This window comes from Amblyraja radiata, chromosome 3 (genome assembly GCF_010909765.2).
Source record: "Amblyraja radiata isolate CabotCenter1 chromosome 3, sAmbRad1.1.pri, whole genome shotgun sequence".
Lineage (NCBI taxonomy): Eukaryota > Metazoa > Chordata > Chondrichthyes > Rajiformes > Rajidae > Amblyraja > Amblyraja radiata.
In genome coordinates, this window is record NC_045958.1 from 90,845,864 (window position 1) to 90,859,853 (window position 13,990).

The following is a 13,990-nucleotide window of genomic DNA, read 5'->3' on the forward strand; positions in this document are numbered from 1 at the left end:
AGTGTGACTGAGGAGTGAATGAATAATGCGATGTAAAGCGCCTTGAGTATTAGAAAGGCGCTATATAAATCCCATCCATTATTATTATTATTATCCTACACACTAGGGACAATTTACAATTTTACAGAAGCTAATTAACCCATAAACCTGTAAGTCTATGGAATGAGGGTGGAAACGAGAGCACCCAGAGAAAACCCATGCGGTCACAGGGAGAATGTACAATCTCCGTACAGACAGTACCCGTGGTCAGGATCGAGCTCACTGTAAGGCAGCAAATCCACCACTGCGCCACTGTGCTATCATTTGCCTTGATCCCTTATGATTTTTTTTTGTTAAATCATGGTATCTTACTACATAGGAGAGCAGATGGTTCATTGAATCTTTGCTGGCTCTTAGAAAGAACGAACCAATTAGTCCTATTCTTACTGCTCTTATGGCTCTGCAAACTTCCCCTTTCAAGTACTTAACCAATTCCCTTTTGAACATCACTATTAAATCTTTTCTCACTTCGAGATCATAAACTTGCTGACTTTATATAAAATTCTCCTCCCCACAACCCCCAGCGTTTTTCCGGCTAATTATTTTAAATGTATGTCTTCTGAGGAGACAACCCTTTTGCTCGCAGGAACAGTGATGATCAAATGGTTTGAATCAAGGTCAGGGAATAAGACTGGATGTGTGGTTTTAAGAACCCCATTATTGAAAGGATATTGAAGTCAGCAAGACCTTATATCATTGCTTCACCATAATGTCAAACAGGGATGCAAAACTCACACTGATACAACCATTTCTATTCAAGGATATGAACATATTTCATCTATTCCTATAATTGGAAGAGGTCATTTTGAGGGAACACCAAAAGATTTTCACGCTAATTGGATCGATGGCCATCAGTTTGAATTTGTCACTGAGGGAAAGGAAATCGGGACCATTTCTTCCCAGCTGTTATCAGGCAACTGAACCATCTTATTGTAAGCTAGAGAGCAGTCTTTCCCTCACATCCACCTCATGGGAGACCCTCCGGCTATCTTTACTCAGTTTTACTGGGCTTTATCTTGCATCAAACGTTATTTATTTGATGTATCTGTACACTGTGGACAACGCGAGTGTAATCATATATAGTCTTTCTGTTAACTGGATAGCACGCAACAAAATGCTTTTCACTGTTCCCCAGTACACGTGACAGTAAGCTCAACTAAAATAACGGAAAGGGAAGAAGAAGAATTTCTTTACACATGAGCTTGTGAATCTTCTATGAGAACAGCTCGATATTGTTCAGGGACTCTTGGACAAATCGTTAAAACTGGTGAAGATACAGGTCATTGAGGTTAGATTTGAGCCAAAAGAAACTGCACAGTGGCGCAGCGGTACAGTTGCTGTCTCACAGCACCAGAGACCCGGGTTGGGTCCTGACTTTGGGTGCTGTTTGTACGGAGTTTGTACGTTCTCACTGCAACCGCATGGGATTTCTCTGGATGCTTCGGTTTCCTTCTGCATTACAAAGACATGCAGGTTTGTAGGTTAATTGACATCTGCAAATTGCCCCTAGTGCATAGGATGCAAAACTGGGATAAGATAGAATTAGTGTGAACAATTGGTGTGTACAGTAGGTTGACGCTGACTCGGTAGGTCAAGGAGCCTGTTTTCACGTTGCATATCTAAACCAAACTGAACCAGCTGCCATCTTAATCAGAGCACAAAGTGCTGGAGTAACTCAATGGGTCAGGTCGCATCTCTGGAGGGAATGGACAGGTGGTGTTTTGGGTCAGGATCCTTCTTCAGAGTTTCCCATGAAAGGTGTTGCCCGGCTTTCGATAATTTTCATTGCAAGGGTAGACGCACAGATTCTCTTGCCTAGTCGGGGAACCAAGAACCAGAGGGACATAGGTGAGGGGGGGGGGGAGAATTAATAAGAACCTAAGATGTAATGCCCCTGTCCCACTTAGGAAACCTGAACAGAAGCCTCTGGAGACTTTGTGCCCCACCCAAGGTTTCCGTGCGGTTCCCAGAGGTTTTTGTCAGTCTCCCTACCTGCTTCCACTACCTGCAACCTCCGGCAACCACCTGCAACCTCCGGGAACTGCACGGAAACCTTGGGTAGGGCGCAAAGTCTCCAGAGGTATCCGTTCAGGTTTCCTAAGTGGGACAGGGGCATTAGTTTTCACACAAACAGTGGTAGGTATATGGAACGAGTTGCCGAAGAAAATACTTGAGGCAGGTATTATCGCAATGTTTAAGGAACATTTAGATAGGTACATGGATAGGACAGCTTTAGAGGGATATGGGCCAAACTCAGGCAGGTGGGACTAGTGAAGATGGGACATGTTGGTTGGCGAGGCCAAATTGTTTCATAGTTGCCTGTTTCCATGCTGTATGACACCATGTCTCTGCGTTTCAACGACTCGTGTCCCCGTGTCCCCATGTCCCGTGTCCCCGTGTCTCCATGTCCCCGTGTCCCCATGTCCCCGTGTCCCCATGTCCCGTGTCCCCGTGTCCCCGTGTCCCCATGTCCCGTGTCCCCGTGTCCCTTGTCCCGTGTCCCGTGTCCTTGTGTCCCGTGTCCCCATGTCCCATGTCCCCATGTCCCGTGACCCTGTGTCCCCGTGTCCCCATGTCCCATGTCCCCGTGTCCCCATGTCCCATGTCCCCATGTCCCTTGTCCCGTGTCCCGTGTCCTTGTGTCCCGTGTCCCCATGTCCCATGTCCCCATGTCCCGTGACCCTGTGTCCCATGTCCCGTGTCCCCGTGTCCCCATGTCCCATGTCCCATGTCCCCGTGTCCCCATGTTCCGTGTCCCCATGTCCCATGTCCCCGTGTCCCCTTGTCCCCGTGTCCCGTGTCCCCGTGTCCCCATGTCCCATGTCCCCGTGTCCCCGTGTCCCCGTGTCCCGTGTCCCCGTGTCCCCATGTCCCGTGTCCCCGTGTCCCCGTGTCTCCATGTCCCCGTGTCTCTATGTCCCATGTCCCATGTCCCCGTGTCCCCGTTTCCCCGTGTCTCCATGTCCACGTGTCTCTATGTCCCATGTCCCATGTCCCCGTGTCTCTATGTCCCATGTCCCATGTCCCCGTGTCCCCGTGTCCCCATGTCCCCATGTCCCCGTGTCCCCGTGTCCCCGTGTCTCTATGTCCCATGTCCCATGTCCCCGTGTCCCCGTGTCCCCGTGTCCCCATGTCCCCATGTCCCCATGTCCCCATGTCCCCGTGTCCCCATGTCCCGTGTCCCCGTGTCCCCATGTCCCCATGTCCCCGTGTCCCCGTGTCCCCGTGTCCCCGTGTCCCCATGTCCCCATGTCCCCGTGTCCCCATGTCCCGTGTCCCCGTGTCCCCATGTCCCATGTCCCCATGTCCCTTGTCCCTGTGTCCTTGTGTCCCGTGTCCCCATGTCCCATGTCCCCATGTCCCGTGACCCTGTGTCCCATGTCCCGTGTCCCCGTGTCCCCATGTCCCATGTCCCATGTCCCCGTGTCCCCATGTTCCGTGTCCCCATGTTCCGTGTCCCCATGTCCCATGTCCCCGTGTCCCCGTGTCCCCGTGTCCCGTGTCCCCGTGTCCCCATGTCCCATGTCCCCGTGTCCCCGTGGCCCCGTGTCCCCGTGTCCCGTGTCCCCATGTCCCGTGTCCCCGTGTCCCCGTGTCTCCATGTCCCCGTGTCTCTATGTCCCATGTCCCCGTGTCCCCGTGTCCCCGTGTCTCCATGTCCCCGTGTCCCCGTGTCCCCGTGTCTCCATGCCCCGTGTCCCCGTGTCCCCATGTCTCCATGTCCCCATGTACCCGTGTCCCCATGTCCCCGTGTCTCCATGTCCCCGTGTCCCCGTGTCCCCGTGTCTCCATGTCCCCATGTCCCCATGTCCCCGTGTCCCCGTGTCCCCGTGTCCCCGTGTCTCCATGTCCCCGTGTCCCCGTGTCCCCGTGTCTCCATGCCCCGTGTCCCCGTGTCCCCATGTCTCCATGTCCCCGTGTTCCCATTTCCCCGTGTCCCCGTGTCTCTATGTCTCATGTCCCCGTGTCCCCGTGTCCCCATGTCTCCATGTCCCCGTGTTCCCATTTCCCCGTGTCCCCGTGTCTCTATGTCCCATGTCCCCTTGTCCCCGTGTCCCCGTGTCCCCGTGTCTCTATGTCCCATGTCCCCGTGTCCCCATGTCTCCATGTCCCCGTGTCCCCATTTCCCCGTGTCCCCATGTCCCCGTGTCTCTGTGTCTCTGTGTCTCCATGTCTCTATGACACTGGTCACGATGGTTATGTGGGCTTGAGGGCCTCACCTGCCCTGGGGCTACTTGTCGAGTATGGACTGGTGATCTCAATCTTTGTTGCAGGAAAGGGTGAGCACGGGAAGCCGTACCCACTGGCGGAGGAGGATCAGTCCGATTCAATGTACAGAGAAAACGGCTTCAACATTTTTGTCAGCAACAACATCGCCTTGGACCGCTCTCTGCCTGATATTCGCCATCCAAAGTGAGTAAAAACGGAAGGCTATTGTCATAACTATTTACCCTCAGGCTAATTTTCACTCCTGCTAGTTCCACTGTTCGTATCCTTTCGGTATCACCTCTTCCACAGCCAACAATGGTCATTGTGGGCTCCATGTTTCCAGGGTCATCGGTACCGGCTCTGATTTGTCCTGTACCTTTTCATACCTCTAGTTTCCCTCTCCCCTGAATCACAGTCTGAAGAAGGGTCTCGACCCGAAACTTCATCTATTCCTTTTCTCCAGAGATGCTGCCTGAACCACTGAGTCACTGCAGCATTTTGTGTCCTTCGTTGCTGTAAACCCGCATCTGGAGTTTCTTCCTACACATTTAGTTTACTTTAGTTCAATTTATTGTTACGTGTACCGAGGTACAGCAAAAAGCTTTTTATTGCGTGTTATCCAGTCAGAGGAAAGACTATACATAATCAAGCCGTCCACAGTGTACTGATACAGGATAAAGGGAATAATGCTTAGAGCAAGATAAAGTCCAGTAGTCTGATTAAATATAGTCTGAGAGTCTCCAATGAGGTAGTTAGTAGCTCAGGACCGCTCTCTAGTTGTGACAGGATGGTTATCTTCCACATATAAGGATTTAGAAAATGGATAGGAAGGAATGCAGATGCTGGTTTATACCAAAGTTAGCCACAAAATGCTGGAGTAACTCAGAAGGTTAGGCAGCATCCCTGAAGAAATAGGATGGGTGACATTTCAGGTCGAGTCCCTTCTTCAGTTGGAAAGTAGGAATGGAGGACGGCGTGGGGGTAAGAACTGGAGGGGAGAAGCCACCAGGACAAATCTGAAGAAGGGTTTCGGCCCGAAACGTCGCCTATTTCCTTCGCTCCATAGATGCTGCTGCACCCGCTGAGTTTCTCCAGCAATTTTGTGTACCTAGGCTCAACAACCCGGTTTTGTCCTGGTCTTTCCTCACCTCCAGTCCTTCACCCTCCCCACCCCCCACCCCTACTTTCAGTCTGGAGAAGGTTCCCGACCCGAAACGTCACCGATACATTTTCTCCATGGTAAAGAAATGAGCAGACCGTGGTTATAAACGATGTGTAAAAACAAAGTGCTGGAGTAACACAGTGGATCAGGCAGCATCTCTGGAGGACATAGATAGGTGACGTCCTCAGAATAAGACTTCATAAATACTCTTCAGCCATATTAAAGAATTTTGTTTCATTTAGAGACTAAACAAAACTTAAGTTAAACTTTAATGATGTGCAGAACAAGACTTTTACATGTGGGGGCTTGTAATGTGCTGCCAGGGGCGGTATGGTGGGAGCAGATACAATAATGGCATTTAAGAGGCTTTTTAATAGGCACATGTATATGCGGGAATGGAGGGATATGGATCATGTACAGGCAGAGGAGATTAGTTTATCTTGGCATTATGTGACGGTGGGCGGCGCGACTCTCATCAGCAGCGGCTTCTGCAGTCCGTCTGCGTTTTTATTATTTTATGTCTATGTTTTTATGTAGTTTTTGTTATTTTTTGTTGGGGTATGTGTGTGGGGGTGGGGGTGGGGTGGGAGGGAGGGGGTAACTTTTAAATCTCTCCCTGCACGGGAGACCCGACCTTTTCTTTGTCGGGTCTCCGTTATTGTTGGGGCTGCAACGAGGAGCGGCCTCCCACAGGAAGACCGGGGGCTCTGGTGCCGACTACTGACCTCACCGTCGCGGAGCTGGCCGAGTCCAGAGCGGGTGGAGCGGTGGTGGAGCGCTGCTGCGGCCCGACCTCTGGAGATTCGGTGGCTGCAACTGCGGGTCTGGCGGACGGCGGCACCGGGAGCCCGCGGGTCCCTGGAGGGAGACCGCTTTTCAGGGCTCCCGCAACGGCGACTTCTCCCGCCCGAGTTGCGGGGTTGAAGAGCTCCTGGAGCGGGGCCTTACACCATCGCCCCACGCGGCTTGGAATGGCCGCGGGACTCTGTGAGCGCACGCCGGGGGCTCTAACATCAAGAACCCGGTGTGCGACCTTGCATCACCCGGCGTGGCTTTAATGGCTGCGGGACAATTCGCCATCGCCCGCCGGGGGCTTTGACTTTGACTCTGACATCGGGGGGGAGATTGCAGTGGAGAGATAAGTTTTTTTGGCCTTCCATCACAGCAATGTGATGGATGTTTATGTAAATTATGTTGTGTCTTGGGTCTATTTGTTTGTAATGTAATGCTGCAGAAACGTCATTTCGTTTGGACCTCAAGGGGTCCAAATGACAAATAAATTAGTAAGATTAAACGAGAACTTACCAGTTTGAAGTTTGATCTGTATTTTATGAGGAGTTACGTTGAGGGATTACGTGAAGAACCCGCTCAGTGCGCAGGCGCGGCATACTTCCAAGCAGCGGTGTGGAATCACAGATAGACACAGTTATTTTGAAGTAAACATAGTAAAGATAAGGAGACATCAATTTATTAGTTTGATCCATATAATGAGGGTGGGAGCGGAGGGCACGTAATCCCTCATCGTAACTCATAAAATACAGATCAAACTTCAAACTGGTAAGTTCTCGTTTAATCTTACTATTTTACTTCGGAGTCACGTGAGTGACTACGTGAAGATTTCAAAGCTCTGTGATTTCAAACCGTGTAACAGTTTTATTTCACTCACTGCCGAAGTTCTTCAGGGAGGAAGTGTTATCGTAATGAACCAATGAGTCTATTTGTAGAAAAACACAATGGTATTTTTTAAACAATAACAACAAAGAATTAAGTTGCTCCCCTGGGCTTAAATTAAATATTTGCAGTTCGTAAATCTTTACTGCAAATAAACCAGGTTTTGCCAACGGCTTATTATAAAATTTCTGAACAGTCTTTTCCCTTCCCACCATCCTGCTGTAGCCAGGATGTGGTCTATAGGCATGTCCATTCTTTAGCCGTCGACATGGATGCTGCCCTGGTGGAATAAAATTTGTACATGTTAGTGTTTATCCCAGCAGTTTCTAGCACCTGCTTGAGCCATCTCGCAATGGTTTGGCTCGTTTTGTAGCTGATACTGCTGCCACAGCCAATTCCATCGTTTTCCCTACTATGAGAATATCCTCCAGATATGCCATGACAATATGTTTTTGTTTTCTTAGTATTGCCATGGCTGGGTTCAATATTTTGGTGAATAATCTTGGGCTGAAGTTCGCCCATAGGGCAATGCTTTGTACCATCCAGATAAATTTTAGGTATCTGCGATGATCCTTGTATATGGGTACTAGATAGTAAGCATCTTTAAGATAAATGCTTGCCATGAAGTGTCCTTTGGAATTCAGTTGTTTGGCAGTAACATATGTCTCCATTTTGAAATGTATATACTTAACAAATTTGTTTAGTGATGTTAAGTCAATGATGATGCGACAGACACCATCTTTTTTGGTTTTAGTGAATATATTCGATACAAATTCCAAAGGTTCATGTTTGGTCTTTTCGATGACCCCCTTTGTGATAAGTCTCACCAGTTCAGCTTGTCCCTCACGTTTCTCTTTGACGGAGGGAGAAATACCCTTTGGGGCCATTGTTGAACTGGCGGCATTTTTTCTGACATGAATTGTATTTTATATCCTGTAATGTTGTTGAGTATATACTTGTCACTCGTGACCATACCCCATGCTTCTTTAAACAAGTGTAATCTCCCCCCTGTTAATAAAGCACCCTTATTCTCTATATGCTGGTAGGGACCAGACCCACCTACCTCCATGGTTATTGGCGATTCTGTTTCTTAATTTTCCTGAAGATTTTGTTCTGATGTGCTGGCGATGTTGGGGGGAGGCGCATTTTCCAGAGGGTCCGCTGCGGGCCCTGATCTGAAAGATCTTTGGGGATAATGTGCGGACCCCAAGCGTTCACCAGTCCCATATTGCGGACGTCGACTGGTGGATGCCGTGGGGTGCTGCCGCTTGGGTATCGGAGGTCTTGGTTTGCTCGTCCCGGGGCCTGCCCTCATTAGGCCGAAGGTTTTTGATGCTTCCTGCATCTCCTTCAGTTTTTTATTGAAATCTTTCCCAAATAGCAGCGCGTCCGTCTCCGCAGCTGGGGCTTTACACAAGCCAGCAAATTTGGGATTGAGGGCAGGTCTTATGTTTCCCTCCGGAGGTTGTTGATCTCAAATTGTGTGGTACACATTAATGCCAGCACATCCTGCTGGCAGGTATCCATCTCCGTGGTCTCCACGGAACGAGCAAATGCTGTGATGGCTGATGTCAGGAGCCTTAGGATCCGCTGTAGCTTGAGTTCTTGGGTCTGGATGTGTGACCCACATGCCCCCAGATTTGGCTGTTGACACTTTTTACTTTGAGGGCCTCACCGTTTTCTGGTGCTGTGTTGTTTCAGCACCTCAGCGAGCACCTTTTCCAGTAATGGTTGATGCTGGCCGCCATTCTTGGTTCCAGCGGTGCTCCAGCCCGTGGGGTTGCTACAAAGCGGTCCATCACACCCAACAGCTCTTCATGTTCCTGCACCCCTGGCATACTCCCAAATTCGTCCGCCTGCCCCTGTTCCAGACCAGCCCAGCCCAGGTCACCAATGCTAGCCTCCAGTAATGAGGGAGCAGAGGGCAGTGCATGAAGCACTGTGGAGGGGGTGCCTGACCTCCCTCCGCGAGAGCGCTCTTTCTGCGCATCTCGCTGGAGCTGCTCCAATTGCTGTTGGATGCAGCTCAGGCGGCTGTCTCTCCTCCATTTAGGTGGAGACATGTCCCCGTCCGACGAATCGGACGCCACCGGCCGGATGCCTGTTCGGATTGCTAGACATCCAGCCCGCAGTTCAGGCACTAGCGGGACTGGGCTCGGCGCGGTGATGGGGATAGCGGAGCGACCGGTAATTGTTCCTACCGCCTGTTGCTGCCCCCCCCTGCAATGGAACGCTCCTCCGCTGGAGTCGAGCGGGGGACAGGTTCTTCTGGAGCTTTTGTGCCTTGTAGTAGCGAGAGCGCCCCTCAAGCAGCGCGTCTCGCAGGCACCTGCTCCGTGAGCCGCTCCAGCGGCTCAGGCGGCTCTCTCTCCCCCCGTGCGGGTGGAGAGACGTCCCGTCCGACATCGGGAACACCTGCCGGATGCCTCTCGAGTGGCTATGCGTCCAGCCCGCTGCTTCAGGTACTAGCGGGCTGGCCTCGGCACGGTGTCGGGGAATAGAGGAACACCGGGTAACGCTCCTACCGCCTGTTGCTGCCCCCCTCCCCAACGGGAAAACGGGGGACAGTTTTGTTCCAGAGCCTTTTTCTCTGCCTGTAAAAAACACAAGCAGAAAAAGGCTCACCTGTAAAAGAAAACCCGACCTCAGGGTACTCACCTGACAGTCCGGTTCATCCTGTAACGAGAGTGCCTAACTCCCGTGGCAGCCGCTGTTGCACTGCTGGCGTAATGCCGCGCCTGCGCACTGAGCGGGTTCTTCACGTAGTCACTCACGTGACTCCGAAGTAAAATGTATCGTAACGTATCGTATGAGATAGATAGAGCTCTAGGGGCTAGCGGAATCAAGGGATATGGGGAGAAATCAGGCACGGTTTACTGATTGTGTATGATCAGCCACAATCACAATGAATGGCGGTGCTGGCTCAAAGGGCAAATGGCCTCCTGCCATTTTCTATGTTTCTATGTGTGGTTATGGTGGGCTGAAGGGCCCGTTCCTGTACTGTACTGTTCCGTGCTCTGTGTAATCCCATGTAGGTCAGTGTGGGTAACCATAGCAACTTTCCCACTGTGAAAGACATCGGTGAACCAGATGAAATTTTACGACAATCTGATTGTATCAGGTCACCATGAGGAGACACAAGCCATACAATTTATTCAATTAACTGGTTTTAAATTGTCCAGATACTGTGCTGGGATTTGAAACCTATTTCACATCCAGACCTCTAACTTTCCAGCCCATTAACTTAATACCAATGGCACCTAAAGTGTTGAAAATGTCCATGACACAAATGTCCTCAGATCGGCCGACTTGGGGTTGCTGAATATCCCGCGGTCTAGGCATAAGCTCAGGGGCGACCGCGTTTGCGGTTGCAGCTCCTAGACTGTGGAACAGCATCCCTCTTCCTATCAGAACTGCCCCCTCCATCGACTCCTTTAAGTCGAGACTAAAAACTCATCTCTACTCCCAAGCGTTTCTTCACATCCTCTAAGCGAGGACTATATGTATGTAGTGATGTTTGTATTTAGCCTATGAACCACTGTTGTTTGTTATACTATTCTTACACCAATGTAAAGCACTTTGGCCAACGAGAGTTGTTTTTTAAATGTGCTATATAAATAAAAGTGACTTGACTTGACTTGACTTGACTGGTCCATGTGGAATTGGATACCTTATAGAAACTCGTCTCCAAACCCTGCAGTTACATTATCAGAGATTAAAGAACATTTTAGTTTATTGTAATGTACCGAGGTACAGTGAAGAGTTATTTGTTGCGTGTTATCCAGTCAACGAAAAGACAACACATTATTCCAATCAAGCCGACCTCAGTGTACAGATACAGGATAAAGGGAATAAAGTTTGGTGCAAGGTAAGTTCTGTAAAGTCCGATTAAAGGTCTCCAATGAGGTGGATGGGAGGTCAGGACCACTCTCTAGTTGGTGATAGGATGGTTCAGTTGCCTGATAACAGCTGGGAAGAAACTGTCCCTGAATCTGGAGATGTGGGGTTTCACACTCCTGTGCCTCTAGCCTGACGATTTACTCCAGCATTTTGTGTCTATCTTGTGTCTGTCTCATTGTAAACCCACATCTGGAGTTTTTTCCTACACATTTAGTTTAGTCAAGTCAAGTCAAGTCACATTTATTTATATAGCACATTTAAAAAACAACTCTCATTGGCCAAAGTGCTTTTCATTTGTTATAAGAATAGCACAACTAAACAGACTACATACATATATACATATAGCCCTTGCTCAGAGGACGTCAGGAAAGGCTTGGGAGTATAGATAAGTCTTTAGTCTTGATTTAAAAGAGTCGATGGAGGGGGCAGTTCAAATGGGAAAGGGGATGCTGTTCCACAGTCTAGGGGCTGCAACCGCAAAGGCGCGATCGCCCCTGAGCTTATGCCTAGACCGTGGGATATTCAGCAACCCCAAGTCGGCCGATCTGAGGGGCCTGGAGGTGGAGTGGTGGGTGAGAAGACTTTTTATGTAGGTGGGGGCAAGCCCATTGAGGGCTTTGTAGACATGGAGGAGAATCTTGAAGTTTATACCGAACCGCACAGGGAGCCAGTGGAGAGAGGCCAGGATCGGGGTGATGTGGTCCCTTTTTCGGGTGCCCGTCAGGAGTCTCGCTGCGGCGTTTTGGACCAGTTGCAGGCGGGACAGGGAAGATTGGCTGATGCCAGTGTAAAGGGAGTTGCAGTAATCTAGGCGGGAGGAGATGAATGTGTGGATGATCTTTTCCAGGTCATCAAACTGGAGGAATTGTTTTATTTTAGCTATCATCCGAAGCTGAAAGAAGCTAGCTTTTACCACGGTATTTATCACACCATAGCTTTTATCATACCATAGTTTACTCTAGTTTAATTTATTGTTACGTGTACCGAGGAACAGTGAAAAGTTATTTGTTGTGTGTTATCCAGTCAGAGGAAAGACTGTACATGATTACAATCGAGCCATCCACAGTGTACTGATAGAGGGAATAATGTTTCGTGCAAATAAAATTCTGTAAAGTCCAATTAAAGATAGTGCTAAGGTCTCCAATGAGGTGAATGGGAGATCAAGACCACTCTCGAGTTGGTGATAGAATGGTTCAGTTGCCTGATAACAGCTGGGAAGAAACTGTCCCTAAATCTGGAGGTGTGGGTTTTCACAATTCTGTACCTCTTGCCTGATGGATGAAGGAAGAAGTGACCGGGATGAGACTCGTCCTTGCTTACATTCGTATTCTTGTCTAAATATATATTTAAAATACTATATTTAAAAATAAACAAACATCAATAGTGCAAAGACAAAAACAATGCCTCCAAGTCTATATAGTTCTGAGCTTATTTGGAAGTTGCAGTGTTTAATAGAATCAGAATCAGAATCACACTTTATTTGCCAAGTATGTTTTCAACATACGAGGAATTTCATTGGCCAGGTCAGTCATACAATTAAAAGCAACAGATCACTCAAAAAAACACATTTTAACATGAACATCCACCACAGTGTCTCTTACACATTCCTCACTGTGATGGAAGGTAAAATAAAGTTCAAGTCTCTTCCTTTTGTTCTTCCTCGGTCATGGGCCTCGAGCCCTCCATTGACGGGATGATTTTGACTCCCATAACCGGCGGCGTTCGGGCCCTCCACGTCGAGGCGATCCGCTCCCACATCGGGGGGATCAAACCTTGCGTCGGAGCTGGTCGAACCTTTCGCGACATTGGAGCTCCCGACTCGGCCTCACCCGACTGTGGGCCCTTGATGGTAAGTCCGCAGGCTGCGGTTGGAGCGATCCCAGGCAAGGTATCTGCTCCGATATTAAGTCCGCGCCCCGCCTTGGGGCTCACGACAGTCCGAGCAGGCTTCCAGCTCCATCTATGGTAGGCCGCAGAGCGCCCGGAGAATGTGATCTGAAAATTGATCACATCTCCGGGAAGGTAAGAGATTGAAAAAATGTTTCCCCCGATCCCCCCTCCCCTCCCCTCTCCCCCCACATTAAAACACAACTTTAACAAACTGAAAAATAACAAAAAATGTGAAAAGACGACAGACTGCCAGCAGGGCAGCCATCTCCCCGGCGCCCCTGGTGGAGAGGCTGATGGCTGCAGGGAAGTAGCTGTTCCCGAACCTGAACGTTACAGTTTTCAGGATCCTATACCTTCCTTCTGATGGCCAAAGTGAATGGCCAAGTGACCAGGGTGATGCTGGCTACCTTTTTGGTGCAGTGACTCTTGCAGATACCTTCGATGGTGGGGAGGTCAGCACTTGTGATGGACTGGGCAGTCTTCACCACATTTTGCAATCTTCTTATGTTCCTGGGCATTTGAGTTGCCGAGCCAGGCTGTAATACACACACCTCACCTACCTATCTTTGTATCACTAACATATTTGCCTTCAGTGTCTTCATTCAAGTATTTTACAGGCATTTTATGAAGCTTTATTTCAGCCACAAATCCCAGTGGCACAGCTTTCATTGCATATTGACAGCCAGTAAAAAGACCTACATTACGCCACTTCCTATTAGCCATTTACCATATCAATGTTACCTCCGACACCATGAGCTTTTTGCTTGGAATAACATATAATGATATTACATCCACCAGTTCCACTTTATCCGCTGTCGTCGTCACCTCTTCAAAGAACTATGGCAAATAGATCTAACATGATTTTCCTCTCACAAAACTGTGTTAACTTCACACAGTATGATTAAAGTGATTGCAGTATAATTTTGCATGCACCAAATCACTGCAATTTCAGCTGAAACTTATTCTAAAGTAATTTTCATTCCACTGTAGCTTCAGTTTCACGTGAAACCTATTGGCCTGTTTCTTGCAGTCATAACAACAGCAAAACTGTTAACCTTCACAAATGACAACACCTTCTGAGGACATGTAACCCAGTCAAATGCAGAAATCTAGATTGGA

General features: G+C 49.1%; 1 protein-coding gene across 1 annotated transcript in view; it reads left to right on the forward strand.

The window, feature by feature from the left end:
• The window catches only part of galntl6 (polypeptide N-acetylgalactosaminyltransferase like 6), an 821,073-nt gene that overhangs the window by 325,909 nt on the left and 481,174 nt on the right, over window positions 1-13,990 (forward strand). Inside the window, exon 3 of the mRNA XM_033018312.1 lies at window positions 4,314-4,452. Within this exon, the coding sequence (XP_032874203.1) occupies window positions 4,314-4,452 (139 nt within the window). The remainder of the gene's footprint in view (window positions 1-4,313; window positions 4,453-13,990) is intronic.